This window comes from Dysidea avara, chromosome 1, assembly GCF_963678975.1.
Source record: "Dysidea avara chromosome 1, odDysAvar1.4, whole genome shotgun sequence".
In the NCBI taxonomy this organism is placed as follows: domain Eukaryota; kingdom Metazoa; phylum Porifera; class Demospongiae; order Dictyoceratida; family Dysideidae; genus Dysidea; species Dysidea avara.
This window is the reverse complement of record NC_089272.1, coordinates 9,930,793-9,947,295: the sequence shown is the minus strand read 5'-3', so window position 1 is coordinate 9,947,295 and position 16,503 is coordinate 9,930,793. Positions and strand designations below refer to the sequence as shown.

The 16,503-nt window shown below is 38.2% G+C and overlaps 1 protein-coding gene across 1 annotated transcript; it reads right to left on the bottom strand.

Annotated features, from left to right (window-relative positions):
- Nucleotides 1-359: 359 nt before the first annotated feature.
- Nucleotides 360-15,601, bottom strand: LOC136255325 (zinc finger protein 486-like). Its single transcript, XM_066048065.1, has 10 exons — nt 15,056-15,601; nt 13,915-13,992; nt 12,791-12,895; nt 10,231-10,502; nt 7,669-7,731; nt 6,451-6,555; nt 4,956-5,236; nt 4,334-4,378; nt 3,621-3,858; nt 360-1,611 (listed from the first exon to the last, which is right to left on the bottom strand). Exons 5-10 carry the CDS (start codon nt 7,712-7,714, stop codon nt 548-550), a joined length of 1,779 nt encoding a protein of 592 aa, XP_065904137.1. The 5' UTR covers nt 7,715-7,731; nt 10,231-10,502; nt 12,791-12,895; nt 13,915-13,992; nt 15,056-15,601; the 3' UTR covers nt 360-547.
- Between the last annotated feature and the right edge of the window lie 902 nt (nt 15,602-16,503).

Here is a 16,503-nt window from a genome sequence, read left to right as displayed (position 1 = left end):
ATTTTTGCATGATTTAATTGCTGCACTATTTGAGTACTTTGATCTTTTGTAAAAATTTTCATGTAAGAAATTTTATGTGCAAGTTTACAAAACTTGTTTACAACGAACGGTAGCATATCAGTGATCAACTGTGAGATTTGCAATGCTACTCAGCACATCAGTGATCATTAGTGAGGTGTGCTGTGTGTTGTTTACCTCAACTGGAGATATGCAGATACTTATCTGGGAGGTCTCTAATTATTTTAGAGAACTTCTCCAGAGGTCTCTTCATGATTTTAAAGGCCTCAATATCTCCTAAAGATCAAAGGATTTTATGCATACTATTTTCTAAAACTAGTTTTACTTTGGTAGTGCACGCCTTTTAACAATTAATAAAAACTCCACATACATGTATTGAAAAGGCAATCAATACACAACAACTCTTGAAGCTAGTACTAATTTCATGCCATGCACAACACTCACTATTATTATTATGTTGTTCAGTGTCTTTAGAACTGATAGCTAATGCTTCATTGACAAAGATATCATTACATTTCTCTTTCAGTAGCTATGGTTTAATGATAAACCAGAGGGCCTCTCCAGTGTGAACCCGCAAATGTAATTTTAGTTGAGTTCTGGTTATAAAAGATGCTTGACAGTTTTGACACGAAAAAGGCTTTTCTCCTGTATGAGTCTTTGAATGATATCGAAGTGCATTAGATGATGTAAACCTCTTACTACAATGTTTACAACTATAAGGCTTCTCTCCTGTATGTTTTCGCACATGTATTTTAAGGCCACCTTTTCGTACAAAGATCTTTTGGCAATGTTGGCATTTGTAGGTATTTTCTCTGGTATGAGATATTACATGATATTGTAGATGATCAGATCTTTTAAAAGCCTTACTGCAGTATTGACACTGATATGGCTTATCTCCAGTGTGCATTCGTTCATGGCGTCTATGTGCAGCATTCCCTGTAAATGTTTTTTGGCAGTATTGACATCGGAAAGGTTTATCTCCTGTATGAGTTCTGACATGATATTTAAGACCATTGTACGATAAGAATCCTTTACTGCACTGTTCACACTTATAAGCTTTGTGCTCAGAGTGAGTTTTTAAATGAACCTTCAGAGTACTAGATTTTACAAAAGCTTTACTACAGTACTGACATTGGTGGGTCTTTTCTCTGTCGTGAATCCACAAATGTTTCTTTAGCACAGAATTGTATGAAAAGACTTTGTGACAATACTGACATTGGTGGGATTTCTTTCCTTTATGAGTTCTTATGTGATATTGTAAATGATGAGATCTGGTGAATGCTCTGCTACAATATTGGCATTGGTATGGCTTTGCACACTGGAAAGGTTCTCTTCTAGTATGCATCCTTAGCTGTAGTTTCAGACGATTACGTCTTTGAGAGCTTGGTAACGTTGATGTGGGACATTTCTTCTGTGCACACCTTGTGATATGTCGTTGAAGGTCGATCAGTGTAGTAAACACTTCTCCACATTTTCCACACTTGAACACTTGTGGATTAGCATCACAACAAGCTTGACTGTACTTCAAGTGAAGACCAAAATTATATTTCTCCACAAATTGTGCTTGGCAATAAACACACGTGTAGTTGGCATCTACACAAATAAAATACATGTAAGTGATGACACAGGGTAGTACGCCATGTGACTAAGAAGCTAGTATGCCACATCCATGTGTCATTAACAGGAAGAACAGATATGCAATTTTGTATAATATATAGTACTTTCTCCAAAAGTGACCGGGCCTACAAAAACTGGCAAACTACACCCAGTACTACTGTACTGTATGATAAGTCAAGTCTGTAGATGAAACAACTATTGTGTCAAAATCTTTTGGCAGAAATTGGACAAAGTTATGTGGCAACCAACCAAACATGTGTAACAAATGCACTGTTGAGATGTTCTAAAAGAACAGTCACACACACAAGCACGCACATACACACACACGCGCGAGCGCACACACACACACACACACACACACACAAGCACGCACATACACACACACGCGCGAGCGCGCACACACACACACACACACACACACACACACACACATACAGGTGCATAACCACTGCCAGCTGTCATCTCTGCCTTATACGTACCTGTAGCTACAAGGCATTATAGTACAAATATAAACATTTAACTCTTGTTCTGCATTACAGACCCATCAAAACTCAAATATTTCAAACTACAAAACTAGTACTGTATAAGGAAAACTTGTAAATTTTAAGTTCGATTAGGGATCACATAAAAAGTAGGGAAACAGGTTGCCTACACCTACAGATACACTAGTGGACCCATAACTGAATTAGGGATTAAATTTCCACTAATACATCTGCAGGTGTAGGCAACCTCCCTTAAATTATTTCCCTAATTTTTTCTATGATCCTTAATCGAACTTAAATTTCATAATTTTTCCATATACTTGTTTGTTTAAAACATTATTAGTACTGGTGAACCCGCACATACCGCATCAACAGTAATAGCTAGAGGACAACATCTAAAACTTTACAAACATTAAACAGGCTGTAGGACCAGACCTTCAGCACTTGTGCTGTAAAGCCTTAATAAATAATAAAAAACAAACAAAGAGCCAGAACTTCAGTAAGACAGAACTTTTTCAGTCATCGGATAATTGATCAATGGAATGACTTACCTAGTTTTGTAATCTCAGCACCCACAATTAAGTCTTTTAAATCTAGATCAGACAATTATTGGTCTGTAATATGGATACCGTGAAAGGCCTCTGGCCTATACATTGTTTTATCCATTAATAAATAAATAAATAAAATTAATAAAGAATGGCACATGAGTTAATCAGTGTTTTCGTCTGAATGCATGTCCCAACTATCAATAATACTAACTCAAAAGTAAAGTGGCCATTACACCTCACTTTCAGCTATGTTCAGCCCATTACAGTGCTATAAGCGAAGAACAGTAGGTGAAGGGCCTCTGCAATCAATCCAGATGACCAGTCACCACAGAAAATACAGATGATTGCACCCCCAACTAGCTATCAATTACTGACTTGAAAGTGAAGCGGCCATTACTCTTCACTTTCAGCTGTGTTCAGCCTGTTACTGATAAAGTACAGTAGGTGTGAAGTGCCTCTGCAATCAATCCAGTCACCACGGAAATACAGACGATCCCCAGTTACAAATATATAGGGAAGCCATCAAGCTACTGCAAATTAACACCTTGGGGTGTCAGCAAAAGGAAATGGGACATTAAGGAGGATAAAGGTAAGTCCATGATACACTGCAGTATACCAAAAAGCAATTGTCAGGCTGAAACTACATCGAACAGTGAAAAAATTAAGCATGAACCGTTATCGAGCCACGCTTGTCTGAAGGAATCAGTCAGTCAGTCAGTCAGTCAGCAGAAAATTCCACTGAATAATTTTTATTAAATTCTGTAGCAACCTATTTGAAGCATTTTTGAAGACACTTTTGGGCTTGTTTCTACCTAACCAATACTGCCAAGACACCATGAAGCTGATTTCTGGTCAATACTTTTTGTGAAAAGGTGCTAGCCTCCATGATCCCTAATATACAGTACTACAGTACAGTATGGTACTGTGCTAATGCACTGTATCTTACAATCCTTACCAAACATGTAGTCCACTGGTAGTCCCAATAGTTTGACATATTGCTCACCATACCATACTAATAGTTCTGTGCCTGGTAGAATATCCTTAATGGTGTAGCAGTAAATATTCCCCTGGTATTGGAATGATAATAAATTCTGTTCTTCTTCATTTCTAGCACAATTGATAAATCTCAACCAACTAGCATGTTCCTCATTCTTGGCATCAATGTAGTACGCTTCAGCACCATTTTTCTTAACCTACAGAGCAAAGGATCAACACACACGGCAGTGTGCAGTGCATCCAAGAAATCACACCATTGTGTTATAAACAGGACAATCAGTAGCAAAACTTTAGGAAGCTAAAGTAATTCTATGCTCCCTCATTCAAAAGAATTGATTTTTACAGTGGAGCTGCCTGCAGTTTGAGCAGTCCATGTACCAAGTTTGAGTACAGGGATAAACTGACTTGGCTTTTCCTGAGATACGAGACACCTCACTTCACATAATTTTAAAATGTTGTCATTAAATTTTTGCATAAATGAAAGAGAGCTCAAAGGTGAATTTCAGTACCGATTTTTTTCAGAGAATCCAATAAACATTCACAGAGGTATGACAGATTATTAACACAAAGAAATAACCAAACCTTCAAAAGTATAACCATGCACTATCATACCCTACCCTACAATATGGTAGGAACTCCACGTAAACACCAATCCATATATCTTACACCTACACCAGTAATCAGTTTGTAAATAGAGCAACCATCGTAGGAGTGCCTCTAGGTAATTTGAGAATAATTGCCATGGAGTTATAACATTAAAACAAACAAAATGAATGCAACAAACATGAAATGATGTGTCGTCGTACCTACCAGCACATAACTGATCTAAAAATCAATAAGTACACCAGTCAATCATCATAGAAAAGCATATCAGTAGTCTATATGCAAACTAAAATATATATATAATGTAAAAAACACAATTATATTGTGTAACAATCACGGAACAGAGATACTCTAATAATGCAATCACCCCTCCTGAGCCTTCACCAAATTGATCGATTTCAACTACCATATAATACGTATGTCAAAGCACAAATAAAAAAGAAAAACATTCTTCACTAATGTTGCTGTTCCTTTAGGAAAAGGTGGTAAAGTACAAGCCCCAAAGTTTACAAGTTGATACCTGTACCAACCACCATACAAGCTGTGAAAAGTTTATGGCCTTGAAAAAGCCAGAGATAATTGTTCTGAAATCAAAAGTGACAGCCAGAACATGGCAGCCAATTTTTGGTTGTCACCTCAGATTTCACAGCTTGGCCATTTTGGTATACAGTGCACGTATTACACACATTACCTCAAAGAAGTATCTTGTATCGGTTTCATCAGTCACATCTTCTTTCTGTACCACTTCTCCCTTGTAGGGACCAATCCTAGTCCTTCTGGGTATAAACTCTTTGGCAAACACTCCCTTGCCAGCATTCTTGATGGAGGACTTCTTCACTGTAACTTGTAGTGGTACTGGTACACTGGTAAAGGATTTTGAGTCTTGGTCCCACCCCCGGTATTCATCCAATGGTATTAGAGGACCATGTACTAGACAGTCACCATGGTATGATTTATCACAATCAACACAAACTGGAAACAATAGAACAATATGAATTACGGATTTTGATAACAAGCAGAATCATTGCCTGGTCCCAAACTTAACCCTGACCATTGCATTTTGTTAAAACTTTGGTGAGCATTTTGAGTGGTGTATTTTTGGAGTTTAAAGGGATGGGGGAAAGGATGACAGTACATATCAAGACACACGATGGCGTATTGTGCTACCAAGTGTTCAGCCAGTGTGGGCGAGCAACAGACAAGTGTGTATTTCACAGGAGCAACTGAAGAAAACTGTTTTCATGTATCCGTAGTCTTTTTTGCTATGGAAACTACCTTGGGTAGGGCACCTCCCATTCCAAATTTGAGTCAAATCTGAGCAGCCATCACTGAGATATGCGCCTTCAAACTTTGTCTTGGCTATATTTTCTTCTCTCCTTTTTATTTTCATACACTTTAAAAAAATCGCAATACCTCGCTCTTGCTTAGGTCGATGTAATTCAAGTTAGTAAGAGCATAATACAGCACATTTACAGTCCAATTTTCGTACAGATCACATAAACAGAGTAGTGTGTAATTTTTCAAAAAATGCAAATTAAAGCAATTTGTTATCATGCCTGCAGGGTAAACCGCTTGACAGAATAGCTTAAAAATCAGTCTGAAAAATGAAGTAACTATCGTACTGCAAACCTTTTGTGGTTCAAGATGATGGCCGAGAAAATCTACCAACCACATGTAACAGGCGCACAATCTATATAGAATTCAGCTACATAAAAGTCACCCCATAGAGAATTCTGCTACATTAGAAGTCACCCTATTTTTGTTGTTTAAAATTTGTTTACTGTTACATGTAAATTATCACATGAACTCTCAACAGGTTGACTTGTACAGGGACACATAAAACACAATTGAAATATCTTTACTCTTTGCCATTCCAGATGTGTAATACAGTTGAAGATGTAAAATAAATGCCCCCAAAGCTGGCCATAGGCTGGCTTTGGGCTTGCAAGAACAAAAAGAAGTGGTACGTATTCCAAAACAGCCAAGCTGTGAAAAAAGGGTGCAGCCTCTCAATGATCGGCAATAACATCATTGCAACCATATCTTGGCCGCCTCCTTTGATTTCACAACTTTTTTCACCCTTGCTTTTTTGTAGGCCGAACCTTTCTTCACAGCTTGGCTGTTTTGGAATAGATACAATATACAGTACATACATACAGCTATTTCTAAGATGACTACATACTCACAGATCACATCATCAATGTTGGTACCATTGTTAGTTCCAGAAGGACGAAGGTTTAACGAGACTTTTTCGATATTCAGTTTCAGTGGAGACACAACAATACTGAAGTCTGCAAATGCACGCATACACACATACTAATCTAGCGTAATGTACACACAGAAAGAATATCATACAGTATGGTAGTACTTTATACAGGGCTGGATCCAGGAGCTGGAGGGGTAAACTTAGGCCAAAATACAGGTAGTCAGAGAGTAAAATTGTCTACTAGTGTTACATGTATACTCAGTTCTATTTGAATAGCCTACATAAAACAGATAAGTAATGTTTTTGGGACATGATTTTCTGAAGCTCTTAATATAAGCAGGAGTTGGGCTTATGAACTCCTGATATGAGTAAGTGACAAAACAGCCAGAGTAACAGAGTAACATCGTGAGCGAAGCACACCCAGCATACAGAGCAAGTTTCTGCTAGGGTGTCTTGGGATATATCCCACACAAAAATACAACCCTTTGAGATGATTAACAGAAACTTTGACTATAATCAATGCAGTACATACTGTAGTTATAGCAACTAATTACATGTAGTTCTATTAAAGTTTTTGCCTAAAAATTGATCAAAGGATCCTTTTCATGATGAGAAAGTAATAACTGATATGCTACATTTTTGCCTTTTACTTCCCATTGTGCTGTATGTGATCAGCACAGTGATTGGCCATTCTATTACACTAACTGACTGTTCAATTAGAGTATCTCAAATTTTACTAAATAGTGGTCTAGTTACTGTATACCCATGCTGTGCTTCATTATCCTGACTTTGTTGGCTGTGTTGTTCACAATGAGTGTGTAATATGTACATTTTATCCTTTGATGTTGGTGGGGCCCCTTAACCATTGACTAGCAACTGACCGGTGCCTTCAGACAAGCAGAACTAAACCGTACATACTAAGAATTATGAACTCATTGTTTCGGCCACATATGCTCCTATTGGCGTAACACAGTAGGTACAATGCAATGAATGCATGCACCATGTTTGTGTTTCATTTCTTTATGCTAGTGTTGATTTGAGGGTAGTCATACAATAACATGCAACAATCTCTATTAATCATTTCAGAATAGGATCAGTGCGTGTGGCACATAAGCAATGCTAAAGTACATACACATCTACACACGATTAAGATGTTATACACATTAACAAAGCTTTATTCAAACAATGAATTGCTTACCTTTTATTTTATAACTACAGTCTCTCTTCCGCTCCCCCTTCTTCATTACGTAGTACTCAACATCTGAACATGTGAGACAGAATCTTCTAATTATTAATACATACACTGTATCCTTAATGGAGTCAAGAAATGGTAGAGTAGGGACATTGGTAGCAATTTCCAGGTAAATATTAATATACTAAGGGATTTTTTTACCATGAAAGTTGGCCCTAGAGGTGGGTACGTTAGCTTGTAGGATTACTACAGAGACAGATCCAGGTGGTTTCTGAGACTGGTCAAGTACATTCAGACAATTTTGAATTGCAAAGGTCCCAAAGTTCAGATCAAAATACTCTAGAGCAGTCACATTTTGTATTTTTACTTACAGTCTGAAATTCTTCCTGGGGTCATGCCCCCCAGAATGGCATCATCTTTATTGCATGCCTTAAACTTCACATAGCCTGATTCTGATATTATGCCAGCAGAAACAATCAAACGTCAGCTTTAAAGATTTCTTAGTGAAAATTGTTACCAGATTCAGTCTCTCTTAGAATACATAATTTTCAAAAATTTCCCAGGGAGAACATGCCCCAGACCCCCTAGATATGCTTCAGAAAAATAATCTTGGAAACAGGCAAATTCCTTTGTACCAATCTTATGTGCAACGTTTCTTTGTTACTGGTATAGTGAAGGGCATATATCCAGAATATCATTAACATCTTGACATCCATTAACCTTCACTACATTAGTGTTACAATGAAACAAAAGCATTGTGAATTAGTTCGGGAGCCTGTATTCCGCGGAATATGGAATAGCGGAATTACGGAATAGCAGAATTACGGAATAAGCGAAAATCACATTCTAAATATTTTGTTATTGTTTATAGCCTCTATAACGTTTTAATATACATTCCTCACCTCGTAGAGAACGCAATCACGATGGAACCGATCCTAGGGGCGATCTTTAAATAGGATATGTACAAAGATATTCATTCTAGAACAATCTAACTAAGCTAAACTACTGTTAAATACACTTCACTACACAATCGCTAGAAAACTAGAAGTTCTTTGTGCTATACTTGCTCATACCAGCTGTCACACACGAACAGCTAGCTAGCTAGCTAACTGGCCGAATAGTTTAGGACAAAACAATCCACCCCCTAGGTAGCTACCCTGCATGCATGGAATAATCTGACCTTTCTTATAACTCTGTTACCATTTTCTAAAGTGTTTCAAATAAATTCGGAGGATAATACTGCTTTCAGCTCCCAACATCAGCGCTCCAACCTCGGCTCTAACACTTCGTAAGGTAAGTGCGCCTAATTCCGGACAGTTCCTAACTCCGGACACTTCCAATGTTTGACGTCATATCTCCAAAACTATCTACAGCGTTTACTTGAAATTTTAGGTGATTAATGCGTCATATACAATGATGCTGTGATCCTAAATTCAGCTTAAAAATCCTGCTAGTTTTTCTAAACGAGATGATTATTTATTGCAGTGTGTGGCAAAATTATCAAAAATTCTTCGATAATCGCTGCTTATTCCCAAACTCAAAGAGCTATTTGGCTGATTTTAATATAGTGCGGAGGGACAACTATGACTTACCACTGTACCAAGTTTCGTTTGTAAATAATCAGCCAAACACTTGCTATGGATGATTTTGTAAGAGCCAGTCTCATTGAAACTGCATAAATATTTGCGTAAATGCACCTAGATTTGAAATACCCATAACTCGGCAACGAAAGGTACTATTACTCTCAAAATCGAGTATGAGGTGGACAATAGATGCAAGTTTAATGTGGCGGTGTTTAAAATTCGAAATCAACTTCAGACGTGCTGTATCATGCGTGATAAAAAGTGTCCGGAGTTAGGAGCATGCGCGAAATTTACACATAGTTGAGTTTTAGAGCGCAGCTCCTCGACGGATGGAGATATTTTGATGAAACTTGCAGGACTGATGCACCATAGGATAGGCTTTATCACCATATTTTAAGGATTAAGTAATTCGCTTGCATGGCGGAGATAGAGCACCAAAAGCAAAAACTGTCCGGAGTTTGGTGCACTCACCTATAACTCTAATAAATTCGGGCAATTACTCGTGTGTGACAGCTGGTATGAGTAAGTATAGCACAAAAAAACTTCTAGTTTTCTAGCGATTATGTAGTGAAGTGTACTACATAATTACAGTGTTTTTTATTTCTATTTAAGTAGTGAATGGTTTTCTGTTGTACATACAGTAACTGTGCCAGATTTCTATTCAGGTAATTCGGGGTGATGGTGACCAGGTTTTAACCCTGATGCAATTTTTACCAATAATGTGGTCGATTGGTAGTCCCAATAGTTTGACATACTGCTCACCATACCATACTAATAGTTCTGTGCCTGGTAGAATATCCTTAATGGTGTAGCAGTAAATATTACCCTGGTATTGGAATGATAAAAACTCTGCTCTTCTTCGTTTCTAGCACAATTGATAAATCTCAACCAACTAGCATGTTCCTCATTCTTGGCATCAATGTAGTATGACTCAGAATTTTTCTTAATCTAGTGAGCAATGAATTGTTATTTACAATACACCAACCTCCCAGAAGCAACTTGTATCAGTTTCATCAGTTACATCTTCTTTCTGTACCACTTCTCCCTTGTAGGGACCAATCCTGGGTATAAACTCTTTGGCAAACACTCCCTTGCCAACATTCGTAATGGAGGACATCTTCACTGTAACTTGTAGTGGTACTGGTACACTGGTAAAGGATTTTGAGTCTTGGTCCCACCCCCGGGATTCATCCAATGGTATTAGAGGACCATGTACTGGACAGACACCATGGTATGATTTATCACAATCATCACAAACTAGAAACAATAAAGTAACATTTCTGTGTGCATTTTGATAACAAACAGTATTATCATCTGTTCCCAAACTAAGCTAACACCCTGACTGTTATATTAGAGTGTTTAGTTAACTAAGTGCATTATAATTTGATTGGGATGTTAGTGTACATAACAAAATAAACAGGTTTCATGTCAGTGGTTCAGTGCACCCACGCAAATATGTGATCTACTGTAGTCTCTCACCAGTCAACTTGCATTTTCTTTTATTTTGTCATTAGAGGCTGGCTGCTCTATGTTTGCAAAATGCTAATATTCCAGTAAACACGTGTCATAGGAAGTGTTTGTGCACAATTCAACTGCTTCCACAGTGTAATAAGACTAGGGCTCTACTGAGGTATTAACAAAGTCACAATACTATATATCGAGGTCCAATACCGAACCATGATACCGAAATGCCAAATATATCGTAGTGGTTAATAGTAAAATACAAGGAATTATATGTTGCTGCATAAAAATAAACTCTGTGTGTTTACAAAATGGGTGGCCGTGCTTTTGCCTTGCCGCTCACTAAATACCATTCCTATTCACCATTTGTTGTACAGTATCGATTTAAGGGCAATACTATATTTAGTAATACTGAAGTATTATTTTAAAATATACCGAATAAAGGCTTTTGGCAATACGGCAGAGCCCTAAATAAGACTCAATATTTGCAAATCGCCGACTCACAAGGGTAAAATATCTTTGTTCATATGTGACTGGATTTTGGAAAAGCTACCCAAATCGTACATCAGAAGTTACAAGATAAACGGCTTTAAAGAATTCAAGTCAGCATAACTTGCTATTGATAAGGAAGCACACATACATGAAATTTACACAAGAGATACATCAGTCTATTAGAGCTGCTTGTAGAGTTTCCCACCAAATAAGATATAAAATCTGAGCAGTTGAACAAGCGAAGTAGTATACAAGTGTTCACAAAGGGGAGGGGGTGGGGATGGCAGGTTGGGCAAGAGATAGACTTCAAAAATGGAGGCAGACCACAACTGGAATTCAGACACGAAGTAACAGGACTGTGTTGGCTTCTAAGTGGCTGATACGCAGCAAAATCTACAGAAAAAACGTCTTAGGGTTCCACCAATACAGAAAAATACTTACCGGTCTGATACCGGCGATACCTAGCAGTAAATTTTCACCAATACAGATACCGATAATTGCATACAATTTACACACCTCTCAAGCTAGCTAAGTGTGACTACTCTACTACAATATTTTACTATGCAGTGACTGTTCTATTAGAGTATTTCAATCTTTTTCATGCAAACATAGTAAGTAGCAGTTGCTCAATGTTTAGCAAAGCAATTCCTGCACCTTTTATGCTAGCTCAATACTATTTCCAGCCTGTCATACCCCATGTTTTGCTAGCATAGCATTTATGATGATAGCTATGATGATGACAATTGGTGGGTCTATCCTTCGTTGCATCCTTCATTCCAGAACTTCACTCTGCAATTACAGGGGTCTGGGAATAGATTTTGAATATTAAAGTGCTTCACAATTTCTAGACTTATGGATGGTAGAAACTATTTTCAATGTTATACATAGAGTTGTAAATGTCAATATGATTTGTGGCTGGTCAGATATTGTAGTGACTCCAAATGAAATGAAAGTCACAAGATATAGGTACTACAGTAATTTGAACCCCAATGTGTCTCAGGAAATGGTAAGTGTTCAGATAAGCGAATTGTTCGGATGACTGAAGTCCATACAGGACTGAGTGTGGCCCCGACTAGACATTGGGTGACCTGCAGTTCGAATCCTGGGGTTGGAGGGATTTTTTTTCCTTACTTTGGCCCCTTTTCTGTTACACCTTATCAGTCCGTCGGTAAGTCAAGTCATTAGATCTAAGTCCCTGGAATTAGGTTAGGTAATCCTAAGGCTGCAGCACATGTTGCTGTCAGACCTTCAGTGCTGGTCACTGTAAAGTGCTAATAATAATACATTTATACAGTATACAGAGCTCTGTTGAAATACTTTAATAGAACAATCATTTCCAATGTCGGATAAACAAGGATATGGATAAACAAGGGCTGGACAAGTTGATGGTTAACCGTATATCATTCTTTAAATTTCGAGGTAGTCTTACATTTATATAATTGCCATTATTAAAATTTGTGTCATTAACCTACCGTCACACAGCTATTTTTTAACCACCGCTTTTGATTAATCACCTTGACTTTTTTGGGGGGCCACACTTTTTTTACAGATTGGCTGTTTTGTTATAGATACTATTCACTGAATTCACTTACAGATTACATCATCAATACTGGTGCCATTGCTACTCCCAGGAGGAAGAAAGCTCATCTTTGCCATTTTGATATTCTGTTTCAGTGGAGTGATTACTATACTGAAGTCTATAAAGACACACACACAATTGCTGATTACATACAATGTTAGAAACAAGATAACAAGTTGATGTGCTACTTCTAAAAACCAGGCGCCATGCAGCTAGCTAACTCATCTGGAATTAACCAACTACGTATTACTATTTTATTATGCTGTGCAATAATACACAATTAATTAATTGTAATCCTTGGATTTTGTAACGTATGAAATTTTTATAATTCTTCAATTATGTTGCTATGCACTGTTAAGGAAGCGCTTGTTAAACAAACCGCTTTTAACAACATATTACACCCACAAGTATCTTCTAAACTGTTTTATAGTTTGACTATTGTGTTTTTTCCCACAAATTCTCTCGATAAAGCCTTAGATCTGCTCTTTATTTTTGTTCCAACTCGAAGGGATAGGCTATTCCAAAAGGAAGGGAAGGGAAGGTAATTCACAAAGTCTGAGAAGAGTTGCCACATCCATATTTCAGACTGCCGAAAAGAAGCCACCTCAGAGCAAAGTTTACCTGTGCATAAGCTAATACAGACTTCATTTCGCTTTTACTTCTTAGGTAAGAGCTGCTTTTACCATTTAATGATTTCGCTCATGTGGGTGCGTACGGACAAACATAGGTAGATAGATACACACACTTTTACAAAAACAATTTCAGTAAACCAGGCACGTGCCCACAGCTGGTTTTCGATCGGCTGTGGGCGTATGCCTGGTTTAAAAATCATAATAGATTAGAGTATGAATTACTCTTCCTTGTAGGTATGTACACACTGTACCCAAATATTCACTACAAACATTATATTACATACAGGTACATGTTACATCTGCAGTACATGCATGCACACAACCTACGTTTAATGTCCTTCCCCTAACAAGTTACTACCTTGACCTAACATAGCTGTTCATTTTCAAAGTTGATGTCCAGTTTGTAAAAGCAGTAAATTAATCACTGCAACATGAAAGACTGAAATCTAATTCATGTTGGAAGGATTTATTTTAACATTGCTATTTTGCACTATAAACTGTTCACCTTTAATCTGAGGAGTCCACTTGTCCATGTTAAGTCTCTTCTGCTCCTTCTCCATTGTATAGCACTCCACATCATAACCTAAAAGAGAATCTTCTAATACCATACAGTGATTTTTCTAGAAATTTAATCTTGGGGGGGGGGATCAGCATGCATATGTGTAACATGCTGTTTTTGAGGGCATGCTCTCCCAAGATTAGTTACGTAGGCAACACAAGATGGAATCTGGAAACAATTAGCAATTTTAACTAAATGTAAAGCTCTAAAGTTTCAATATAGTACACATTGAAAGTTTTACTATTTGCAACAAACACAGCTACAACTGATTTCTCACTTGTAGTCCTATCCACTAACCTAGCATCAAAAAGTATTCTGGACATGAGAAAATATATAGCTACACCACTAGATTCACGTTGAATGGTAGAGAAATAAAAGAGAGGGCTTTCTAGTAAACAGATCAAAAATTGGTTGACCTAGTCTTGCGTGGCCAGACCATTTTTTTAAGGTAGAAAAAGGGTCTGGTCACAAAAAAGAAACATAACACATTTTCAAATAGTAGCTGCTTGCGTCTATGAAACACAAGCACATATATTTACACTCCAGTTGGTGACTAAAGCTGCTTTGTAATCTAACAATGATTGAATGGGATATAGAGGTTTTAGCCATTCTCAGGTAAGCTGAGTGTTTGGTTTTGTTATTATATTATAATGCAATTATATAATGCAATTAAAGTGCATGGGACCATTACTGCTGCATGCTTGTGATGTAACCTCGTGACGTGTCAAGATGACTGTAGGATTCAAACTGGACCAGACTCTTTTTTCTCCTTATTTACTGTAATCATAAAGAGAGACAAGCGGTCTGGACACGCGAGACTATGGTTGACCTACAATTCCAACCCGGGACTATAACTGTACTGAGTTGTTTTTAAAAAAAAATTCTGATATCTCTAGGCTCCTCGACTCATAGTAACACCTCATACAGACTTTGCCTTCAGTGTTTACTGGCAAAGCAGATAAAAATAAAACAAGAAAATATCCAAAAGCTATTTCAGATTACTAACTACTTTACATGCTAGGTGCTCACTGACAAACCGTGACCATCCACTGACTCGTAACAAAACATTAAAACAACATTTCTATACCCTTTTGTCCCTGTAGCATAGATATGGTTGTAGCTACACTCCTCCTGGCTTAGGCCACTCCAAATAAATTCTGTTTCCCGTCCTGGACTCAAGCATATTTGCATGCGGGCGGGCGGTCCATTTCCATTATTTCATTATCAGATTGGCATCTTTTCAAGCCATTATTTGCCTGGCACAACCGAGGGGTCACCAACTGCTTCGAAATCTCGTACACCTTCAGTGAAATCCTGCCTGAAATACGAAATCTTATGTTGTTATCGTGATTCTGATTCGTATACTCGTTCTGGTACCGTAGCTCACACTCAACTGCTCCTGCACAAAAGTAAGAATGAAATCCGATGTTCCGCTCCGCTTCGGATTTGTATAATCAAGTTGTGGAAGCCGCACAAAACCAGGAGCTGTGGGGAAGAAGCCGTACAAAACCAGGAGAGAATCGAATTAAGAATGATATCCGATGTTCCGCTCCGTTTCGGATTTGTATTAAGCGAGTTGTGGAAGCCAAACAAAACCAGGAGTTGTGGGAAAGAAGCTACACAAACCAGGAGAGAATCCATGCAAACTGTTCAAAAGTAAGAATAAAATGCGGTGTTCCGCTCCGTTTCGGATTTGTATTAAGCGAGTTGTGGAAGCCAAACAAAACCAGGAGCTGTGGGGAAAGAAACCATACAAACCAGGAGAATCCATGCAAACTGCTCCTGCACAAACGTGAGAATGAAATCCGATGTTCCGCTCCGCTTCGGATTTGTATTAAGCGAGTTGTGGAAGCCAAACAAAACCAGGAGCTGTGGGAAAGGCGCCACACAAAACCATGCAAACTGCTCCTGCACAAACGTAAGAATGAAATCCGATGTTCCGCTCCGCTTCGGATTTACTTAGCAAACTACAAACTTAGCAAAACTTCATAAACTTAGCAACACACCAACTACAAAAGTAACTTAAGCATACAGATGTTCCTGGGGTTTCACACCAGATAGAGCTTTGACAGTTGCTCCTGGTTTTGAGGGGTTTCGCATGGGATTTCCCCTGAATGATTGGCCTTGTTTCCTGGGCTTCAGCTGCGAGTTGCTCCTGGTTTTGTAGGGTTTCGTTTAATAGTTATGTCTTGGCTTTATACTCCTGGCTTTCTCAATTTCGTGAGGCTTTGCTCCTACATGCCTGCTGAACTTCTGTTTCTTTCTCCCACTATTTTTTGGTGATTTCAGAACTGATCACTCTACATACCGCCATCTGCTAGAGCAACTCTCTGTTTGTCTGTGGCGCCACAATGCCCGGACATTTTTACATCTGTTTAGCCTGTTGCCTGGCAGTCCTTTGTGGGAGTTGAACTCTGTTTCATGCTCCCACTCCCTGCAGTTTGGTCAGTAGTCTGCAGGGCTTTCTTGTTAAGGCCCCTGTCCGGGGGTTTTGCTGTGTGTATGCCGGCGGTCCATGCGGTGTTTTTGTAGGCC

Coding starts and splice junctions, on each gene's coding strand:
- LOC136255325 (XM_066048065.1), bottom strand. CDS start 7,714: ATGAAGAAGGGGGAGCGGAAGAGAGACTGTAGTTATAAAATAAAAG. Junction 6,556..7,668: donor CTGTAGTTATAAAATAAAAG/GTAAGCAATTCA, acceptor GTGCATTTGCAG/ACTTCAGTATTGTTGTGTCT. Junction 5,237..6,450: donor CAACATTGATGATGTGATCT/GTGAGTATGTAG, acceptor TATTGTTTCCAG/TTTGTGTTGATTGTGATAAA.